Here is a 22,324-nt window from a genome sequence, read left to right as displayed (position 1 = left end):
GAATGAGCGACTGGTGTCGTGTTATCTGTGACGAGTGACGAAATATTAATGATCCCTGGGAGACCAGCTTCACCCCAAAATGAGGAGCCGGTGTGATTAGTGAAGTCATTCCTACCAGGAACGAATCAGATGAGTTATTCAAAGTGTCGCAGAAAGAAAAAAATGATGGAAAGGCATTTCCTAAAGCCGTCTTTTGATTCTTGTGTGTGTTCTGCCGAGTGTTCCTTTTGATCGACTTCCCCTTCCCCGCAGTTTGCCTAAGCACTTTGACAAATATATCTTCAAAGATTATCGAAGGTCCCTCTGGAAATGTGGGTGAGAGTACTTGGCCACCACGGTGGAATCCTGACATCCCCATAAAGACAGAAGCGCGTGGATCACTCCGCACCTCAGTGATGTATTTGTATTGCGTTGGGAGAGCGACTCGTGCTGCCACAACATGTGCAGCGAATCAGGCTCCATCTTCAATGCCAAGACTTCTCCAGATGTGTGTCGGTATGTGCGAAACTTGACCGCTCGACTTTGGCTGAAGAAATTAGACAAACCAAAGCGGTGTTTACCCGTCAACTGGGATACGACATTCCGAGGGTGAATTAGTGTTGCAAACAAACAGTGTATTGGTAAAGAAGACTAATGCGAGTCATCCCTTCGTAATTAGTTAGTAAACACTGAATCACTCAGAACATGCATGTGTGTTTGTTTTGCCACTTGGTTCTGAGCGGTTTCTGACCACCCACAGTAGTCCTGCTTGGATTTTCCCCCCCAGGAGACTATGCTCTCATTTAACAGGCCTCATCAAAGACCGCTTTCTGGCACTCACCTTCTTGCACAGCATTTGCTTTTATTTGCTGGGACTTCTGATACACATTCTTGTCTGACTGGGTGTGGTTAATATAGCTGCGGAACAGCACATGCTGTATTCATACCAAAAAAACACCGCAAAATGCTGCTAACGCTTGAGCTAAAGCTGTCGCATTTGTCTGCTCCTCCACTCCGGAGGCGTGGAAACCAATCGCAGCGCAAGAACCTCTGCCAAGGTTAAACACTTGAATTATTAGATACAGTGAAGTTATAAAAATCGGGATCGACGCCAGAAGATGATCGTCATGGTGATTGGCTGTTCGGGTGACTTGGCCACACCGGCAAGACTTCTGGAAATCTTTAACTCATTCCCTGCCAGCGTTTTGTACCGATCAATCTCCAGAGCGTTGGACTTTCTCCAACACTCCGGACATTTAACAGTGTTTTCTTTCTGTTCTTCATCCCATGATGGTTTGCTCAGAGTGACACCGTGTTTGCTCATGGGTGACATAAGATGCTGCCGCAACTACTCCATCTTCCTCTGTTTCTCCATTCTTTGTTCCTCAACTGGATCAGTTGTCAAGATGATAAATTCCACAATTAGAAGCCTGATTTTCACTGACATGCTCCGCCCAGCCCTCCCCACTGACAACTTGATTGACATCTGTAGAGTTAAAAAGAAGTTTTTGTCTGCCAGAAGTAAAAACAAACAGGGTGACCATGTGGTGGAGCTGCTGGATCCAAAGCGTTGCTCTCCGATCCAGCAGGTTAAACTGTTTCCAGAGCCTTCAGCGCTGGACTCCATCATTATCCACGTAACACCTGCAGCTTGATGCGTGTGGGCCGCCGGTGCGTGTTATCTGTTTCCATGTGTGGTGAACATCGGTGACATGTGTTTCCATTCAACCGTCCATTGAATGCGAAGTGACCTTTATAAACGTTTGGCACCTTCCCATCGAGCGGTTTTGAGCGAATAAACATCACAGCAGCGAGCGTGGATCGAGAAGAGGGTAGAAGAAGCGAAAACCATGAGAACACATGGTTCCCATGGACGTTCTAGTCGTCTTCTTGTTCTTCATCTTCATCCCCGTTGAACACAGAACTCATCAATCACTTAAACAAATGTTCCCGATGGTGAATTTTGCTTTGAGAGTACAAACTCTTGCCCTTTCTGAATTCCGATTGTTAAGGCTAAATGTTTTATCAAAATCCATCAAGTTGTTATATTGTTGAGGAAAAAAATACTTTCAGTGTTCAAGGAAGTGAAAAGAATCTGCACCTCTCCAAAATTTAATGGGTTCTTCCCTTCCACATGCCAAACCCTCCCGTAGGGTTTCATGAGAATCCATCAAGTATATATCTGTAATCCCACAAAAAGCGAAAAGGGGAGCTGCTTTTTTAAATTTAATTTTGCCAATTTCATCAGCTTTTTCCACGCCGATACATCAAGATCTGCCTGATAAAATCACACACTGATGGGATCACAGCTGCTGTAATTCACAGCTTAGCTGTGGAGCCAACAGATGACATGGCTATAAAGACGCTGAAGCTCCTTTATGCTCAACAATAAATCAAAACGTTGTGTTTTTTTTTTTGGTCTCACTTCTCACAAAATATTGGGAAACTAACCAGTCTTGAAACAGACTAATCCGGTGGTTACCCCCCAATGGAGTCGTCACATTTCCCAGCACTGAAATCAATTTTCTTGCGCAGATAAAGAGCCTCGTTTGGGAGTTTATATAGCCTTAAATTAATGTCTTCAAATGAATCTTACTTATGTTTCTGGAACGGCTTGTTGTAGCGTTAGCTTCTGGTCTTCATGCTACATCCATCAGTTCCCACGACAGTCTGATGTTTAGTCTGCCTTGACTGATATTTTGACAGCAGCATTGGTTTCACCCTATATTTGTATGTTTGGCTTGAGCCCTGCTGCGATAGCGATCTCCCCTCATTAAGGATGGAAGGGGCGCTAAAACCTCAGTATGGATGTGCGCTGCTGAAAAGCAGCTCGTAATAAATGTCTTGTTCGGTGAAATATTCCTGCATCTGTTGCTGAACTGCGACGGCCCGGGACGTCGACTGGATTTGCCTGCCCCTCCCCGGGTTGGTGGAAGCGATCCAACGCGATAAGCAAACGAGGCATCCGTAGTGGGAGTGTGGACCCTTCCCCTGCATGAGGGGGTTTGGTATGTCCCACTTCATAAATCCCAGACATGCCTTCATGCTTTCATACCTCAGCCACTAAAGATCCATTGTTCTCCTCGCTGTTGTGAGGCACGTCTTTCGGTGAGTCGAAGTCAAACAAAGTCGTTTCTCACCAGACCTTGTTGGGGAGAGTTCACACCGAGGGGATCCAGTGGAACTAAACACCCCCACCAACCCAACAACCCACCACCCTGTGCTCCATTCTCAGCAAGGTTTACTGAAGAGAGTACACACTAGAAGAATTCGTACATTAGTTGTTGTGTTTGCCCAACGGACGCCCCTAGACAGGATATTTTGGAAACCCACGTTGAAAGAGCTTTGGCAATGTACCGTGGAAACGTTGTGTGGCAACAATTGTCCTCCCAGCAGGGTCTGAAAGGCAGATATCAGCACAAAAGTCTGCTTTCTCTGCGGCTGGGAAGTCTGAGTGAAGTCTCAGCCAGACAAAAGTCGTTTTGGGAGACGGACTACGCTCCCTTTCATAACAACCAGAGCAAAGTGGGAACGACACAGGTATCCAACACACAGACACCACAACACTGAATAACTCAGTTAAACATTCTTGGAGGCTTATCATCTGTAATAATCTATGTCAGTTTCAACTCTCTGACTTTCATCTCGGAGCCAAGCTTTTGTTTTTTTGCATACGAGCCCAACCTTTCAGAATACGATGTAAAATACGACTATTGTTTAGATCCAAAGAGCAGCAGTAAATATTAGACCTGACAGAAGCGCCGGTTATTCCTCTTTCCCGTCACTCAGGTCGGCTCAGCCAATCCCTGACCTCCTGTCCATTTGAGAGGTGATGGATGAGACGGAGGCCTCCAGGAGCAGCATGACTTCTTCTCAGTCCGTCTCTGTCCAGAACTCTGTTAGTGATTAGGAAGAACTGTTGGGTTTTGTCTATGGGAGGTCAGTGATTACTGTCAGGCCTGGCTGAGAAATCTCATCGATCCTAAATGCAGGGCCAGCAGAACCAAAACCAGTCTTTTTCTTGTCATCTTTCACCTGCAGCAATGCGGAAAAAAAGACGAGGATCGTCCAGGATAGAAGGGATCGCTCTTTCTGCTATTATTAAGCTGATGGAGATTATCCTGAAAGTAATGGACCATTGAAGGATCAATGTAAAGATTGGAATCACGACCCTCCGGGGTAATGGAATTGGCTAGGGTAGGGGGAGAGAATCCACTCATTTAAAACAAAAGTGTTCAAAACCAGAAATAATGGAAGTCCTGGATTCTTTCTGTGTGACCTGGTATCGACTGACCAACTGACCCAGGGACCCGTCCCAATGACCCACGGAACGACTGACCCACAGACCAACAGATCCATGGACAGGTAACGACTCACCTACAGACCTGTACCGGTCCATGACCTGGGAGTTGGGAACCACTGCTGTAGGACACATAACAGAGATTATACTCTAGCATCATAATTTTCCCACTCTTGGGGTCGTCAGTATTTCCTGGCCTCCATCTGGTCTTTTATTCTCCTGTTTCTCTTCTGATTTAAAAGCCTGATAATCTCTAAGATGACGAGGTTGTCAAAAAACTCTGAACTTAAGCTGCTGCTCATAATTTGAAGAGTTCTGCGAAACGAACGAGCCCAAAATTTTATCCCACAGTTTAGAAGATTTACTTTCTTCTTTCTCCTTTGTTGTTTGCAGTTTTTCTTTTCATTTTACCTTCTCTCTCTTTTTTTTTTTTTGACTTAAATTCATCTGACAGCATGAAAAACCCCACAAACTACAAGATGGAAGCTGAACCTGCACAAACTCAAAGTCAAACAACACCAAATGTCATTTTAAGGTGATGCTTGACACATTTTTAATATTTCCAGCCATAAAACACCCTGTATGCCGGAGGGTTTTTCATAGAGGAAAAAACAATCTTGATTTTACCAAGCTTTAAGCTCCACAAGGGACATTAAAGTTTTACTTTTACCTCTAATAGTGAATTTTGTTTGTCGCATCAGTCTCTTAAGGACCAGAGTGGTGTCAGATCTAGGGCTCCTATCAGACTTCCAGTAACTGGACCTGTTGCCCCTCTGTCATGGAATTGTAGCCCCAGGCTAGTGCCTGTCCTGATTGAGGGCAGCAGGACCACAATACCCACTCAGGGATGAGCTGTCAGGAGGCTGGAAACCTGATCCGGTGCTCTGTAGTGGAATTGTACCGCTGGGATTCAACACGCAGGTCATTCGGGGAGAGACTTCCTGAGAAAAGACTCTTAAAGACAAATCTGAGCGCAGCTCATCGGTGGGGGTTGAGTCTTTCAAGACTCAAAGTGGGGAATGCTAGGACGCCTAAACGGGGGGCAGTGATACCAACCTCCTGTGGATGCTTTGGCCGTTAGCGCCGCAGCAAAAATCCAGCTGTAAAAAAAGGCCATAAAGACTCTCGGTTATGGTAGCTAGTGTGACTTTAACAGCTCTTTCCAGCTCTCTTAGCTCAGGCTCCGTGCCAAACTTTCCCATAAGCCCTTTTCCAATTAGGACGCGGACTCTCTTGGCATTGCATGAAGGCAACAGAAGTGGAAGCCTCTGCAGCAGTGGCCGTCCTCAGGGCTGGGAAAATGACAGAGGCGAACAAATTGTCACCGTTCAGGGTCCTAATTGCCTGAAACCTTTGCAGCTTCAAAGCTTCTTGTGTGGCAACAGCGCCACCGCCGCCGCTCCTCTGATGGGAAGGTTGATTGCAAGCGTGGCATTTAAGAGCGGAGGGTTTGAAGATTGCTTATTGTGTGGTCTGTTGATGCCCTCCGCCACCCCCCCGGCCCAACCCCCACCACCTTCCTCTCTGTGTTTCAAAGACCTGTCGCCTCACGGCTTGTCAGAGTCCTCCCTTTAAACGGTAAGCAAAAAATAGAAGCTAATGATTGAAGTTCCATTCCATAAACTTGTGGTTGCAGTTTTTTGGAAGAACAAGACTGCCTGCATGTGTTTATGCATTCATACACATGGGAGTGATTGGGAGCATTCTGCTGCTTTTAGCCGCTGCCCAGGAAAACAATCGTACATCGCGTTGTTTACATATTAAAACAGAGAAGTCATTGGGTAACACGACTCGTCTACTGGTCTGCAGTCGAGGCTCAAAAACCGTAAAGTCCCTTAAACTCCTCCATCCACCCATGACTCCTATCCAGGGGTATTTTCCCCTCAGTACCGGCTCCTATATTTTTCACTAATGGCCTCTGTTTTAATGCGAAGTCTGTCAGGAGCAAATAAATGCCTCGCTATCCACCGAGGGATTGGACGTGTCGCTAATCGACGTAGCAGAAGCTCGTCTGTCGGTGGAAAAATACGTGTAGCGACAAGTTAATGTGTCGCGTTCGCATTTAATACGCCCAACGTTACCGCCGATAGCCCCCGCGGCTAACGCGAATAAATGTGGATTCTTTTGACTGGCAAATCCCTTAAGTGAGGATTTATGGCTGTTAATCATTATGAAGTGGAAAGTGAGGCTCGTTCATGTCTATTAATAGTGAAGTGGATCTCGTAAAGAGAAGAAACACTTTTTAAATAAGGCAAAATGAAGACTTTGGCTCCAGAACATGCAGAGTTTAACTCTATAACACGAACAGTTAAACACAAATACCCCCATCAAACAATACAATCGGTTCTCGCCGGAAGGAGGAGCCGCCAACCCCATCGCACCCAACGAGGGTCACCAGAGGCCGTCAATCAAAATGTCAGCTTTGGGATACGCAAATTCATGTAAAACCATGGCGTTTGTCGGTAATTCTACCCTTCAGTCGTGCTTCTCTCTGCACCACATCAACACGTGATTGGCAGGTTGGACCGCGAGTCGGCGGGGGGCTCCAGTCGTGTTTGTATTCCGCAGCGCGAGCGGCTTCTCGATTCAATAGCGCCGTTATATGAAGCGTGATTAACATTTCAAAGGCAGCGTATCTGGAATGGAAATAATTCAGCACAAGAGCTTAGACAGGCTTAAAACTTTGATCCCCCTTGGTGATCCCGACTATCCTTTTGCTTTTTATTCTCTCATGTGCAAACGTTTGTGTTTTTTGTTCCACATGTCAGAAAACAGAGCGCTATAATAGAGTCATTAGTTGCGGTTTAACGGATGGAGCTGTCTTCTTCCAGACTCTCGGAGCTCCTGTGATGGTTGCGTTTTCTCCCCATCCTCACCGACGCACTTCGGTAGTAATGAGCCAATGATGACATTCACCTTCCTGTTAGCCTTTTAGCTCTGCCGCACACATGTCGTGATTTGATCGCTCGGAGATACCGGTGGAAAGAAAGCTGCTGGTGTAAACAATCAGAAGCGATCAACCCACGTGAAATCGTCGAACTCCTGGTCACCTCGCGCTAGTCGTCAAGCGGTAGGAGGAGTGACTCGGGTATGCTGAAGTAAACCAAGAAAGACTCCATGTTCTTTCCTCGTCTTTCCCTTTGATTCGTCAAAGGTCGAGCCAATGTTTAATCTAAAGTCGTATTAAGAAAAGACTTCAGAATGTCTCTGCAGCACCGTCCAAAGCTATCGTATTTTGATTCCATCACTTTTACTTTAATCTATAAGCTGGAGTCGCCGAGTTGTACTCCGGTTCCTCCGCCCCCCCCCTCCTGTTGACTGGTCGGAGTGGAAAATCCATGTCATCTGACTCCCCATCCGCTGGTTCTGATTAGGGAGGAGTGCTCTGGGAGTTCTGGATCCCGGGTCTCTTGCTCCCATTAAGCGGAGTCAGGCCCGATTCCACGCTCATCTCCCTCACACCTCGTCACATTCCCGAGGAGCTGGCGCGTGAAGTTGGGCAGCCGAGTTGAGAAAGTGGTTTATTTTACTCAGAACGTGTTGAACTGCTCACACTTTGTAAGGCAAAACTTCAAGGTGCGTTAAATAAGATGTTCTCCACCACAAATCACGGCTCTTCTGTCAGTCCGCGGAATAAATTTTAGAATTTTGTACGTCATTCCCTGTTTGGACATTTAACGCCATGTGAGAAGCCTTTGTATGTTATTTTAAATTATCCACCCTCGGCCAAATCCTCCACGCCGGTAGCCAATGTACTCACACTTGTCCTCCCACCTGTGAGCCTTAACGGCTTATGATTCCTACAGTTTATCGCAACAGGCAAAAGTGCAAACGATTGTAAATATAATCCAGACCTTTATGCTGTTTTCTTCTTTTGGCTTTTATTTCGGTACAGTTTGAACCTTCACGCTTACCTCTGCTGATCTGACCCCACAAACTCCCTCCGGGGATCAATAAAGCTTATCTTTATTTCGCTCCAAGGGATGTCTGTCTTTTTTTAAAAGTTAACATTTAAAATTGGTTACAGACCTGGAAGACAGTGTTCCAGATATCTTACAGGACTTTTTAGCAACTTGAAAAGTCTAGTCTCTAACTTCATGTTGGGTCGTTGGGTCGTTGATTGGGACTTGGTTCTCGTCCCTTGTGTTAATGGCACCTGTGGTTTGGTAGCATACGACTGAACAACGTGGTGTTATTTAACACATACTATGAGTCCAAATTACCATCATCATAAAAATAAAGTAGTTAGCTTCAGTTGCAAGCCTGAATATCGTCTGACTTTATGCAGACTTTCATACAAACGGTCAATATTGGGTTTAATTCTCTCGTTGATGCCAAGAAGTATTTTTTTGGTGCTTCATTCTTCATTTAAGGTAAGACAGAGTTCCAGCTGTTGCACTGTAGTTTGTTAGCATGTTAGCATTGTAACCTGTTATTGCTGCGGTGCAGCTACTTCTCCAGTCTGATGGCTTTCATCGTTTCGTTCGTTGTGCTGGATCTTAATAAACAATTTCTTGGATGGAGCTGTGAAAATAAAAAAAGCAGCCAGCGTCCAATTTGAACTTGTAATGTTTTAGGTATTTGAATACAGCGTTAATGTCAGTGTGTGAAACTGTTGCGCAAACTAAAATCTATCCCAGACCTTTCTTTTCTCTCTTCATGTGTACGTTTCTGCATTCTTGGTGGTTCGTTCAGTGTCCTGAAAGGCCTCCACAAATGAAAATGTTTTTTATATTTTCCCTCCAATCCTCACCGCGACATCAAAGCAATGTAAAAAAAGAAATCCTCATGGAAGTCCAGGTTAGGTCGTAAAGCATAACTCTGATGAAATGAGGAACAAGTCTGTGGTTAAAACGACTCGAAAGATGGAAAACAGGTCATTGTTCGGCCTAATCAAGAAGCTAAATCAAAGTTGGGGGGGTCGGTCTTGCCTGAGGAGAGTGAAAACCATTAGAAGTGCGTTGTGAAGCCAGTCTGCTCACAAGAAAGAGATAGAGAAGACGGGAATCAGGAAAGCACGACCACAACAGTGAAGCTTTTACCGTGAAACCAGCCAAGCTGCCAGCGTATCGCTTTTTGTTGCGCAGATCTGTCCAATATCAAGCGCCATAAGTCTTCAAGCCTTATTGGTTCACAGACCTCAGAGGACATTAAGCACAAATTTGTGAAAAAGAAAGTGGTCTAATTCCGTGGGACCCCCTCCACCCCCCCCCGTCCTTGGGGTAATTGCTTCCTTCTGCTGATTGAATAAACTGTGAAATAATGTGGAGTCACGAAAATCCTCTTGATTCAAGATTCAAAGTCAAAGTCAGCTTTATTGTCAAATGTACCATATATGCAAGACATACAGGAGAGATGAAACTGTAGTCCTCTCTGACCCACGGTAAACAGGCAGTACAACAGGCAGTACAACAGAAACAGTACAACACAAACAGTACAACACAAACAGTACATCAGACAGTACAACACAAACAGTACAACACAAACAGTACATCAGACAGTACAGCACAGAGTAAGGGACTAAACACAAAGGGATGGTAAACATCTGTATACACTCTTAAATCCCGTAAGGGAAGTGACGCGTGGGCATTCGCTCAATTGAAGCAAACGTGGCAAATTGACGTTGGCGTTCGGTGTGGGATGTCCTCGTACAGGAATGCAGGATAGAATTCGCTCTTTATAACACAGGAATTGGGAATTTTTTGTCAGCTGACGCTAAAAATAGGAACCTTTTCCACTTCCTGTTTAGGATTTGTCCAATAATCCATGCATAGCAGTGCTTTTGATTAGCTTAGCTTGTGCCAAAGTTGAATTATCATGAACTAGCTGGATGCTCAAACATGAACCTTTGACTCCCCGTCAGCGGAGTCGGGCCTGTTGAGAGAGGATAAACGTGAACAAACGTGAACACGCGTGATCTCCATCTGGTGTAATGAGCGAGGCGGTGTGCTGCTCGCGTGTTTGTCTCTAATTTGTTGGTCTCTGAACTAATGACCTCCCGGTCTATCTCTGCCCTCCTCTCTCTCAGGAAACGGAGCGCTGGGAGAGGTCGGTGCTGAAAGTCGCTGAGATCACGTCGACGTTAATCCGGGACCGGAGCCCCGCCCTCGTGGGACAGCTTCTGCAGGCATGAGGAAAGAAAATCTCCCTGCTGTGAGTCATGAACGCAGCGCGAAGCAGAAAACGACTTTCCCTCTGTCTCTCTGTTAATTACAGCGCAATTAAAAAGATGATTCCACTCAGGATTCCTCTGCCGCGGTGTGTTGAAAGGCAGAACGATGCATAGAAGCAAAAAACAACCTCATGTGTCACGAGATTTGTGGAGTCACATTCCCTAGCTCAATCATTTTTGATCCAATTAAACTGTTTTTTTTAAGTAATGCATTTTTTCCCCCCCAAACATGAAATTGGGAGCAGCTTTGTAGAATTCATGCAGACGTACTGTACAATTCCAGAAGAATCGGTCATCAGACATCTGAAAGAAAGAAAGCGAGAGAAGTAATAAAATAAAATAATAAAAAATACATTCAAAATTAATTAATATTTCTGAATATTAATAATATATGTATAATATATACTAATATTTATGTCTATTGAACCATACAAGCTAACTTTACAGGTGGATGAAAGATGTTGCTCCAGCTCCATAACTGAATAACAACCAATAACCTAAGAAATGTTGCGTTTCTGTAATATAATAGGACTATTACGTAATAAAAGTCCTGAACCGATAACGTAATAATTTGTCATTAACCCTAACCTCTAATCCTAACTCTTAGAACCCTAATCCTAAAACCTAATCTTAACCGTAACCTCGAATTATTACGTAAGTAGCTAAAAATTATTACGTTATTGGCTTTTTCAGTTCCCATGGCAACGTTGCAAATATCCATAATCATGAGTTGCAAATCGTAAAATCGTTACCAGTTATTTTAGCTTTTATTTTTTGTTTCTTATATTCAGATAATTCACAAACGTCGCTCGACTCCGGCAGCAGGCGTTGGGTCGGCGTCTTGTTCGCGAGCCCTCGAGCCGACTTCCTGGGTCCGCCTCACGCTCAGGTGTGACGGAGGAAATGGCTTCCCAATCAGCCGTGGTGCGTTCAGGTGCAGGTGTGGTCGTCTGTCGTCTTTTACACATCGGCGGAGCCTTTAATAGAGCGGTGGCGTCGTACAAGAGGAGGAAACGCACCCGATTTGATCCAGAACCAGACCCCGCGGCGCTGTTTATGCAATGACACCCCCCCCTCCTGTGTGTCATGACTTTATTCCACAAGTCGGGATGTGAAGCTTCAACTGCCAAACACACAGAGACTCAAACTCAAACATCCAGTTTACCAGATGGAGTCTGTTTTTCATTGTTAGCATGTTTAAGCTATTACCAGAATAACTCAACTTCTTCATCATGCATGGACGAAGTGAGAAAACCGTTAGTGGGTCTTTCAGCGTTTCTGTTGCGTTTGTTGGTTTCAGTTAATTTTTAAAAGAGCCTGAAACGATTGTGGATGATGACATCTCGTATTGAGAAGCATCCGATTCGGACTCATTGATGATGGAACGTTTTATCATCCAATCCCGAGGCAATCGCAGATGAATCGAGCCACATGGTTTTGATTGACTTACAAGAACAACATCTACACACTGATGCTTTAAAACCAATAATCAATCAGTGGATAATCAGGACGGAGTACGTGAGGAGGTTAAAAACACTCTGAAGTCTTTAAACGATTGCGTCTTTGGGGCATCTTCAGGGATCTCGGCAACAGGAAGGAGGAAATGGTGTTGTTCATCAAAGAGTCTTGACTCCGGAACATTCCCAGTGGCCTCCAACACTTCCAGGGCATCTCCAGTTTCCTGCGTTTCTCCGGCTGCTCGCTGGAATTCCAGCTGTTGATGGAGGGGGACGCCTCCGGCGACAGGAACGCCGTCTTCAGATTCCTGTGAGGAACTCTTCACAACATGTGCTGGTGTTCCTCCGGAGGCTAATCCACGCTGACACATGATGAGCATTTGTGTTTTATTTACTCGTCAGGGAAGTTCCTTTTAACTTGTTGCCCATGTGTAAGTTTTTACTGTACGGGACCTCTGAGTTCAAGACAGGCTGACCTTGTTTTATATTCTAGCTCAGTTGAGGGGGGGGGGACTGCATGGTAGCTTCTTCTTCTTTGTCTTTGTCTGTTTCTTTCGGCGTCACTACTAGAGTACCTCAACAACTTCATTTCCTCCACCTCCAGCTCCACTTCCTGTCTTTCAGCGTCTTACAAGAGCAAGGGAGTCAAACTCATCTTCACCGAGGGCCACTTCACCATAACGGCTGCCCTCAAAGGGCCAGATGTAACTAATAAATGTAAATAAATGTAATGTAAAATAAATGTAACTACTGTTTAATGTTGAATAACTATGACTTTATTACTTATTCAAGTTACAAACATCACCGTTACACAAAAAATCTGTTTGTTTCTCTGTTCTAACATGAATCCTTTTAATTTGTCAGGTTATTAAACCCACAGAACTCCATCAATCAAGGATCAAACTATCAATAAAGAAAAATAACATCAGACACAAGTTAGGACGTTAACTTTGTTCACAACAAGTTTGTCAGAGTTTAAATTAATTTAAAATTAATTATTAATTACTGCGTTGTGGAAAATTTAGTTGTGGTCAAAGCACACTTTTGACCTATTTATTTTAACACTCTGACCTTTTATGCTCTCGTGGGCCACATAAAATGATGTGGAGGGCCACATTTGGCCCCCAAGCCTTGAGTTTTACAAATATATACTACAATAAAGATGGACTTTTAAAGTTTTTACCTAAAGGTGATTTCCCAACCAATCATTCATGTGTCCTACAGATGCAGCAGGTTCTTTGTCTCCTGTCGAACTTAAAGTTCCATCTCTTCGTGTCTCTGTGATTTACTTTATTTTTTGATTTACTTTAACGTGTTTATGGTTTAGAGATGATGAAAATATGCTGATTCCTTCATTAACAATCATCAATCTATTCATTTGCTCATGATCGCATGTCAGGGAGATGGAAGTATGTCTTTGAGCGTGCTGACACCTAGTGGTCATTAAGGTATTTGCACCCAGTAGGAGGTGGAGGTCCGAATTCTGCCACCAGAGGGCGGTATTGGACTCCAGAAGGACTTTACCTGCAGCCACATGGAGGGAAACAGATTTTCCCTCAAAATTCTAGTGTCTGACAGAACACGAGGAGTCATGTGACTCCAAACTCAACCAGGAAGTGTCCTTTAAAGCACTTTGTAGGCATTTCTGAGTCGATTATCACGTTTCGTAATTCTGAGGATGTTTCACTTGGTTCTAATTGACTGTTTGGGAATTCTGGGAACTCTTTCAGTTGGCATAATTATTATCTTTAGCCCTCCGCAAAACCATGTCATCTGTTTGATGGATAACTGATGCTAACGTAGTCAGGGTTGGATGCTAATGCTAATCATAAAAGCGAGGAGCTACCGTCTGGTGGAGATTTGAACTGTTTTCAGTTTGTTCATGAACTGCAAAGCTAACATGGCTAGCACAGCTAACAGCAGTCCAGACACATCCAGTCACATGACCTGGGACTGCTGGGAAATACTTGATTAGTCCACAGAGTTAAGCGTGTTGGCATTTCTACGTTTAACTGTGATTTTTCTTTCCGTGAGTTGATTTCAGAAACTTTTATTTTGTTTTTCAGGTGATATTCAGAACTATTTTGCGATCTGTATGATTATAGAATTTCCCACAGCGTTGAATGCAATAGCAAAAGCTCCGAATGGAAAACAAATGTTCCGGGTTGAATCCAGCTTTAGGAAAGGACGACCCGGATCAACACCGGTGGGGAATAGACATCCCTCCCTTCTATCGTTTTATTGTTCTCTCCTCTCCGGCCCCCGTACCCCACAGATTTCCCCCGCCCCCACAAGAGAGTGGCTCCTGGGGCCCAAAATGAAGTCCATATTTCTCCCCTCCTGAGCTGTCACTGGGCCACGCAGCTGAAGCTCGCCTAATAAATGAGCCTCAGCAGGACGTGGGATCGCGTCCTGACAGCGAGCTGGAGCCCCGCCTCCCTCCTGCCCCCTCCCCCACCGCATAGGGAGTGCTGTAGTGAACCGATTTGTGATGGTCCGCCACGGATGAAGGGATGCTGCACTGCTGGAGGCCATTGGGTCTGCTGCTCCCTAGTGGGACCCAGTGGTATTACAAGATGGGACGGGCCAATGCTAACAGGTTAGCATGCTAATCAAAGATGACAACATGTATAGAACTTTATCTCAAATCTGTTTAGAATGTTGAATAAAATTCTGGACACGGTTTTAGAATTAAGAGCGTTTTAAAATGCTCCTAGTTAGTTTAGCGAAGTTTAGCTTCCTGCTAGCGGCGGTTTCAGGGACACCAGAATGACGCCGTTGATCTCAGCGCTTTTCACATCTTTAGAAGACGCGTTTAAAGACTTGCTGGTTTTTGTGACGTCTGTCAGATTAGCAGCAGCGTGAATCGAACCAAATTAGCGCCACAATTTTCTGCTATAATGGAGGCTGGAGGAGGAGGTGGCAGAGACCATTATTTGTGTTTTGAGGGACGGGTGGTGAGAAGGCGGGGGCGCTCCCATCACCGGTGGGGGGGCAGGAGGGAATGACTCATCGTTGTGGGTCTGTCTTTATATTTTTGCTTTTGTTGTAATTGTTCTTTTAAATGACGGCGCTTCAGAACTAGAGTCAGGACGAGAGAAGACTGGAGGGACGAGGGAAACAGGATTCAATGCAACAGATGCTTCAAGGAAAGAAGGAAGGAAGAATTCACAAGGGAAGGAAGCAAGAGACAAGGAAAGGGAGGAAGCCTCCATCCTGGCTGCTTTTCTTACCCCTCAAATCCTCCAGTGCCGTTCAGTCAAACACACCTCCAGACAGGAAGTCCATCCACTCCAGGCCACGCCCACAAGCCCCGCCTTAAAGAGCCACAGATCGACATGCCGTTCAGGTGCGTTAAAAACGACGTTAATGAAGCACATGAACTAATTTAACCGACTTCATCCGCTCCAAACACCTTTACCAATGTTTATGACGTGGTTTTTAGTAAACCCTGCTAAAAAACAAACAATAAACAAACAAACAAACTATAAACAAACAGCCCCCTCCCCCGCGTCTAAATGCCAGCTTGAGACCGACTTCAGAGAGAATTAATGGATGTTTGAACGTCCAAAAAACAATTGAGCAGAATTACTCTGAATCTCTGACTCGGCTGTGACACACACACACACACACACACACACACACACACACACACACACACATAGAAACTAAGTACACCGTCGAGACAAACTCCCAGTCGATCTTTCCCATGAACATCTCTCCTTGGCTCAGGAGTCCCCCCTAACCCCCCCATCCCAAGCCTTCCCACTGGGGTGGGGGTTAGGGGGGGGCCCCGAGCCCCGGCTCCCTCCGGGGCCACAGCGAAGGACTGCAACTATTTTCTCCACAACCAAAAACCTCAAACACAACAACAGCAAGTTAGTCATCAGAGCTGCCATAACATCTTGATTTGTGTTGTAGCGTGGGAGCTAACACACACACACACACACACACACACACACACACACACACACACACACACACACACACCAGCGCTCTAAGTGGCGCCCTCCGAGGGATCGACTCATCAGCTGGGCATGAAACCGACCGCTGGACGCTCCCCTGAAAAGTGATTTACGAGGCCCAAACGTTTGCGGCGCTCACTTCCTGTTAGCCAACTTTCCCGACACCTCTCCCCCCACCCCGTTTCAAGCTGTCACGTCCCATCTCGATGGCCGGCGGTGGAATTTAGTGCACGGCTGGACTCGTCTTGTCCGCACATGTGTTTCACAGCGGGATGCTGCACTCGCTCCAAACCGGCAAAAGAGGCGGGACTTCCTGCCCGAAAGATCCATTTTATCGCAAGTTAAACGCAAGTCTCCACGTAGCGCCATGCTCGGTTGATATGTATTAATATGCGACTGCCCACCGAGCGTCTAATTGGCTGTTTTGGTGCTGATGGATCCCTCAGCTGCCAGCTCTCCTCCCAAAATGGCTGCGCCGACCACAAGCCTTCGGTTTTGCCCGCGGCTGTAAATCCTCCTTTTCTTCTCCGTCTTCTCTCGCTCCTTCGATTCGAACGTCTTCATTACCCTAGTCGTTCCGTCAGCGCAGCAGCGGCCTGTCCTGACCGACGTTTAGGTCATTTCCTCCTCTCCGGAGCAGATATTGCTCGGCCACAAAGGTAGCCAGAGTTGCCAGATTTGGAGCCCTGGGTTGCCAGATTTGGGACCCGGATAATCTAATTAAGGGGTGAGGGAAAGAGGCCCCAGGGGCCCGAAGGAGTGGAGCCAGAACCGGTTCCCCCTTTTGAAAAAGTATGCACCGCAAAGTCCAATGTGGTAACGTCTGTGGGTCTAATTCTTCCGGAGGGGGGGGGGGGTCGGACCGGTCCTGCAGACGGCCACATCCCTCCCTTCAGAGAGGAAAAGAGGAAGGAGGGAGCAGAAGAAAGGAATCCGTCGGTGATTTATGTCCTGCTGTGCAGACGCAGGAATAAAGCTGGTGACCTGGCGCGGAGGGGGGGTCATAAAGAACAGGATCAATTCAGAACCAGGACTTTTTTTTAAAACCCCCCCCAAATCAGCTTGTCGAAAGCAATCGCTTTGTTTGATGACATCAAAGCCTTTTACGACGGCGTCCCCTTTGGGAAAAGCCCAAGGATCGGTCCCCACTCTGTCACTTAAGTAAACACACACACACGCACACACCTCCAGGTGGCTGGGATCCCAGCGTCTCCTTCACACCCAGTCTGCCACGATCGATTTCACCTCCTCACATGCGTACCACTAAGCGTGCAACGTTTACAAGGCGCGACAGATTGGTTTCAAAATCCCCCAGAATTCCCAGCGTTGTCCTGTCGCCGTTAAAAGGACCCGGAAAAATGAGCGCCGTTCTCGCGCCAGGCCTCGCCCGTCGATTCCTTCGCCGTGAAGTGAGTTTCTATCACTTTTGAAAATAACTTGAGGCTTTAAATCCCATAATGAGAACAAGGCCGTCCTTTAAAGCGCCATCAGACACATTTAAAACGCTTCTCTAACTTCAGACCTCATTGTTCTTTTTCTTTTTTAGTTTAGTTTTACGAGACAGGAACAAAACAAAGGACTCAAACGCTGCTTTAACTCCCCCACTAAATTTATATGTGCAGAGCTCACTTTTGGGTTTTTTTTCATGGACTTAAGAACCCGACATCCTGTTTGTTTGCAAAGTTTAAGGAAATGATTGCAAGATTTCTATTCTTTAAGAAAAACAAACATTTCTGTGTCGACGCCATAAAACCAGTTAGAAACCACAAAAGTGGCCCAGAAGTCGGGGGTGGGGGGGTCCTGACGCCCTCTGCACGAAGACGGTGGAAGTTTCGCCTCACAGGACGAATTGTTGGACAGGGAAAATCGGAATCGACTGCGGTCAGGCAGCTGCTGGTTCTGCGCCTTGATAATCGGGTTCGGTTGCAGATTTAATCGATAATTAGGAAAATGCTGCAATCAGATCCCATGTTTACCTTCTTACCTCCGGACTGAAGAGGTAACAGGCCGTCGCTACAGTTACCACAGCAAACATCGCAGGAGCAAAGGCCCGCATTCCAAATTTATACGTTCTGATCGAGAACCAACAACCTTCAAGTCTCAGTCTGGGGGGGAGGGGCGGTAATGAAAAATTTGGTGGCAAAAATAGAAGTAATGCTATTTTTTTCTCCTTTTTTTGTTTCTCTTTGTGATTTTTTTGTGCCTTGCCTAAATTGTCGTAATGCTGCCCCCTATGGTTTCCACTGGTACTGCGCCAGAATCTTTTAGAAATTGTGCCCAAAAACCTCAGACGTGAACGGAGAGTGGCGTCCACATAACAACAAGACGTTGATGAAACTTTTAAAAGATTGAACCCGACTGAAATCGCCAAAGTTTTACAACCGGAATCTAATTTGTCACGAGTCGAAAATGTGTTATGATGTCATAAATATCTTCTATCCTCTCCTCCTCCAGTCCTTTGAAGTAAATCTCCACTTTCTGCTCTTTTTCTGCCGTTTGAGAGAAAATAGTTTCTTACCGTTCCCTGGAGTCCCTTACCAGGTTTAGCTACTTCCTGTCTGGAGCTGAGAGAACACAGCCATTGGTTGACGACAGTGCTCACATGATCGAATGTCGCTTTTGAAGATTGAAGACACGTCTGATTTTATCTGAGCCTTCAGACATCTCCGGCTGAGTTTTACGACGTTACGCCAAACGATCCCGTGATGGAACGCGACCCGACGCCGGTAAAACCATCACAGCTTTTATTACGACGTTAGGAAATCTGTCGGCCGCGGCGAAACCTCCAGGGAGACGGTTTGGTGTGAGGTCGGCGTTAGTCTGTTTTCTACCCAGACCAGGTTCCTCAAAAGATACGAAAACAATTTAAAACTATTTACAAAAAAATTGAATGAACAAAAAATTTTACATTAAGAAAATTTACTCGGGAAAAGGCTGAAAATGTGCATCTCTAAAAAACACAACGTGTTTTGTAAATGTGTGGCATTCATCTTCTACGTGATTGAAGACGTTGATTACATCTGACCAATTACACACACACACACACACACACACACACACACGCAAAGTAATAGCAGGGATGTCTAAATTTACACACATGCATTTTGCACACATTAGCTATGCATGCAAAAATACACACATCTACATCTGCTCTCATTCAAACACACACGGATACACACGCACACACAGACACACACACACACACACACACAGGCTTCCAGCCCGTGTCTGGTGTGTTTACACACCACCATCACTTCGTGGTCTGGCGAGGCATCGGTAGAGATCAGACGCGGGGACGAGAGCCGGCCGGGCCAAAGCCGGAGAGTAAATAAGTAATAAATCTCTCCCACATCAGCGGAACGTTTCCGTGTAAACACGCTCTTAAAAACCAGCGTTTTGTACCGACAGGAAGATGGCCGACGTTCCTGCTGGTCTGCACAATAACAGAACAAGATTGCAACATCCCGTGACACCCCTGAATTCAAAATTTTACCCTGACCTACTTGTGCAGGTCAAAGATCAACACTAGTGCTCTGACATACTGTCATAGATCAAAGCACTAGTTTTGATCTATGGTCTTACACTGGCCTTATCCCTCGCCTTTCTGTCTTATCCGGTTCCTGAGTGTACAAAAGTTAAAATTTGACCTTGACCTAGTTTTCTCAAGGTCATCATCTCATTTTCATCCCCTTTGCTGCCTGAGTCATGTGCTTTTAGTTTCATCTTTCTATCAGCGACGGTCGTGGAGAATCAACTCATTTAAAACATCGTTCAGAATCAGATCGTAAAGGAAACAGAAATAATAGAAGTTCTGGATTCTTTTCATTTTTTAATCTTTTACGAAGTTTATGAAAAACTTTTTCCCCGCCCACTTTGTGTAGAACTGAAGAACCAGAAGAATCGGGTTCTAGGAGACGCGTTTCTTTCTTTCTGACGTATTTATAATTACTGTCAGTCGTTTGTGGTTCTGAATTAAACGGGTGCACCTGTCAGGAAGATGAGGAAGAAATAAGAGTTTTAAATATAAAAGCTTTAAGGTGACAGCTGATGATATCACGCGTTTAATCCTGACTCTGATAAACTGAACCTCAACCTGTGCAGGTTTTATTCCCCTACGTGGGTGATAAAACCCAAAGTGAGACTTTCTTCTTCTCTTTGCTTTAGTTCGTAAAGAGACACCCCGGATCACTTTAGTGATGTTTATATTTAAAACACAACCGCTGCTGTCGTGAGAACCTCGCCGTTCAGCATTTTGTTTGGCACTCGCCAACGTGTCCAGATTATCTGCAGAGAGAGTTTGTTTATCAGCGCCGATGAATCATGGATTAGTTTTCTGTGTTGATATTTCTGGCTCACGTTTTCTTGCTTTTGGAACAAAGCGGAGTTTTTTTGTTTTTTTTCCGATCCCCACAAGCTGCTAATTATCCCGTCTTCGTGCTCGGCCACGAACGCACGGCCGACGCTGAATGTTCCACAAAGCGCCGACGCCGTTCGCCCACGAGCAGCGGGAGTGTTTCACCAGAACGGCCGACGGAAGCGTCCCTCCAGACGCTTTTAAGGAGCTCCTTTGGTGTCTTTCAGCTCATCGTTTTGTCTCGTCAAGGGTCGGGGACAAAATAAGGGAAATATAAAGTTACTGACAGATTTGCATGAAAGTTTTAGAACCTGGAGGCGTTGCAGAATTTTAGTTCCTGAATCTGCAGCAGCGTTTTTCCCACTCGCCAACAGTTCTAGATGGATTTAGTTCCAGGTGAACGTTTCCATGGTGAAAGAATCTAAACATTGAGGTTCCAGATAAACACGAATCCGACTGACAGGAAGGGAATTCTCACCCCCGTGTGGATATTTGCTTCCAAGGATTTTGGTGCACAGCTAAAAGAAAAGTGAATTTCATCTGTATTCTTTAAATATCCAGAAACAACCGAAGGGAAGGAATAATCTGACGGATGTTTCTGCAAACTTTTCAGGCAGTTTTAAGTTTCGTGGCTTCTTCTGCTGCCAAGACGGCAAACGCACAACTAGATGCTGCAAAACTCTGGACTTTTAAGGACAGAAATTGTTCAAATGTTCTTGCTGTGTTGGATTAATGACACCTGAGCAGAAAACCCCCTGATTTGTATAAAATTTTCAGGAAAAATCAAGCAAAATCTGGATAAAAAAACAAACCTGTGTCATTTAAAGTCACTGGAAGTTGGTGCAGTTCCCTTTTCTGACCAGTAGAGGTCTGCGTGGGTTAATTTAAAACTATTTAGTTATAAACTGAAAGCAGAATTAAAGACGTTGGCCGTTACTGATGCATGATGAACGTCTGCGGTGGACACACATGATCTTACCGCGGCTGTGGCCCCACTGTCCACATTCAAAGCTGCAGGTCTTATGGGGTCACGGTTGGCCTGTAGCATTCCAACAGGAAGTCCCACCTCCTCCTCCTCCTCCTCCTTTTGTTTTAATGAAGCCCCTGGGAGGTTCTGGAAAGCCCTGGAACTGAACGCAGCCCATCCCGTCCAAACCGCCGCCTCCTCTTCAGTCCCAGTGAGCTTGGACCAAACCCTGCTCTGCCTCCTGCACACTGCCCCCGTTGCCGTGGCGACTGCAAACAGGACGAACGGGGGGGAACGCTGAAGACGGGGCTATGATTTCAACAGATGTCCCGACACACACAGGCAGCAGAAACGCTCTTCGGGTCGGAGCAGCAGCTGGTCCGAGGTGCCGCGACGCCAAGATCAGGAAGTGGACGTCCAACCCCGTCCCATCGCCGGAGAGGTGCCACACAGCATCCCTCCGTATCCTCCTATTGTCCTCCTCCTGCGTCATATCCACACCGAGTGGGCAGCTGAGGCCGCCCGTCTGATTGGCCGATCACACGTGATTGTTCTGAACCACAATCTTGGGTGGGGGGGGGGCAGGAGAGGGCTGGAAATGCTTGGGAACTCCACTTTCCAGCGTGAGAGGAGACGGAGAGCAGAACGACTCCCTGGAGACGACGCCGATGACCCCGCTGAGTGCCAAATATGCAGAGGTCGCCGGATTCCTATTGGGCAACGGCTAAATATGACTGACACCGAGCAGCAATAACCCTTGACTCCAGAGCTGCTGGGGAGACAAGCTATTTATTTGCAGGCAGATGAATGTCAAGCAAACAGTTCTGAATTTCAAACATGCCTTCAGTCGAAAACTATCTGGGATGCGAACCGATTGGGGGGGTGGGGGCGGGGGAGGGTTGAAGTGGAACCAGTAAAAACAAACACTGAGGAACATTTTGAAACCCTTCACAGCGTCTGCAGCTGTAAGCAGTTTGTTTTTGGTGTTGACATTTTATTTTGGGTTTACCTGTTGACCCCTCCAGAACTGAGCACTGCCAGTGCCAAACAACTTCATGCCCCCCTTTCCCCCCCTTTCCCAGCTCCATGAGGATTGTGGGAAGTGAGTATTTTTTTCAGAATTAACTGTT

General features: G+C 45.8%; 1 protein-coding gene and 1 long non-coding RNA gene across 4 annotated transcripts in view; one reads left to right on the top strand and one right to left on the bottom strand.

Annotated features, from left to right (window-relative positions):
- The window catches only part of crppa (CDP-L-ribitol pyrophosphorylase A), a 41,165-nt gene extending 27,064 nt beyond the window's left edge, over positions 1-14,101 (top strand). For 2 of the 3 annotated variants that reach the window (XM_068323991.1, XM_068323989.1), the window contains 2 exons: positions 10,308-10,432; positions 11,243-14,100. In XM_068323991.1, the coding sequence (XP_068180092.1) occupies positions 10,308-10,412 (105 nt within the window). In that variant the 3' untranslated portion in view covers positions 10,413-10,432; positions 11,243-14,100. Of the gene's footprint in view, positions 1-10,307; positions 10,433-11,242 lie in introns of all 3 variants that reach the window. The other variant, XM_068323990.1, reaches the window with a different exon arrangement.
- Positions 9,234-21,707, bottom strand: LOC137601667 (uncharacterized). The gene is made up of 4 exons (XR_011037083.1): positions 21,207-21,707; positions 15,142-15,225; positions 10,722-10,754; positions 9,234-10,400 (listed from the first exon to the last, which is right to left on the bottom strand). It is a non-coding gene; the product is annotated as an uncharacterized lncRNA (long non-coding RNA).
- Positions 21,708-22,324: the final 617 nt, after the last annotated feature.

This window comes from Antennarius striatus, chromosome 9, assembly GCF_040054535.1.
Source record: "Antennarius striatus isolate MH-2024 chromosome 9, ASM4005453v1, whole genome shotgun sequence".
Taxonomy (NCBI): Eukaryota; Metazoa; Chordata; class Actinopteri; order Lophiiformes; family Antennariidae; genus Antennarius; species Antennarius striatus.
This window is presented reverse-complemented; position numbering and strand designations above follow the sequence as displayed.